The sequence below is a fragment of the Ogataea philodendri genome (assembly GCF_020536065.1).
Source record: "Ogataea philodendri strain CBS6075 chromosome Unknown scaffold385, whole genome shotgun sequence".
NCBI lineage: Eukaryota > Fungi > Ascomycota > Pichiomycetes > Pichiales > Pichiaceae > Ogataea > Ogataea philodendri.
In genome coordinates this window covers 1-298 of record NW_025764271.1, presented here as the reverse complement: position 1 = coordinate 298, position 298 = coordinate 1, and the positions used below count along the sequence as shown (strand labels likewise).

Here is a 298-nt window from a genome sequence, read left to right as displayed (position 1 = left end):
ATATTAAATTGAAAAGATGTTAAAGGAATTTAGGTCACTGTGACTGTAGATATAAAAAAAGATGTGGTAGAAATGAAAAATAGTTGTCATATTTTGGAATTATTTTTTTAATTAATCAAAAGTTTCAGGCATTGGCTGTTCTTCCGTTATGTACTCAGCACCTTCCTCTATTTCTTCCTCCACAGTAGCTTCTTGGTATTGTTGATATTCATTTACTAAGTCGGTCATATTAGCTTGAGCCTCTGTGAATTCCATTTCATCCATACCCTCGCTAGTATACCAGTGTAAAAACGCCTTT

General features: G+C 33.2%; 1 protein-coding gene across 1 annotated transcript; it reads right to left on the bottom strand.

The window, feature by feature from the left end:
* Positions 1–111: 111 nt before the first annotated feature.
* On the bottom strand, positions 112–298 carry OGAPHI_007474 (uncharacterized protein; the record flags this gene model as incomplete). The annotated part of the gene is made up of 1 exon (XM_046208874.1): positions 112–298. A coding segment is annotated over one exon (187 nt), but the record flags the coding sequence as incomplete, so codon positions are not given.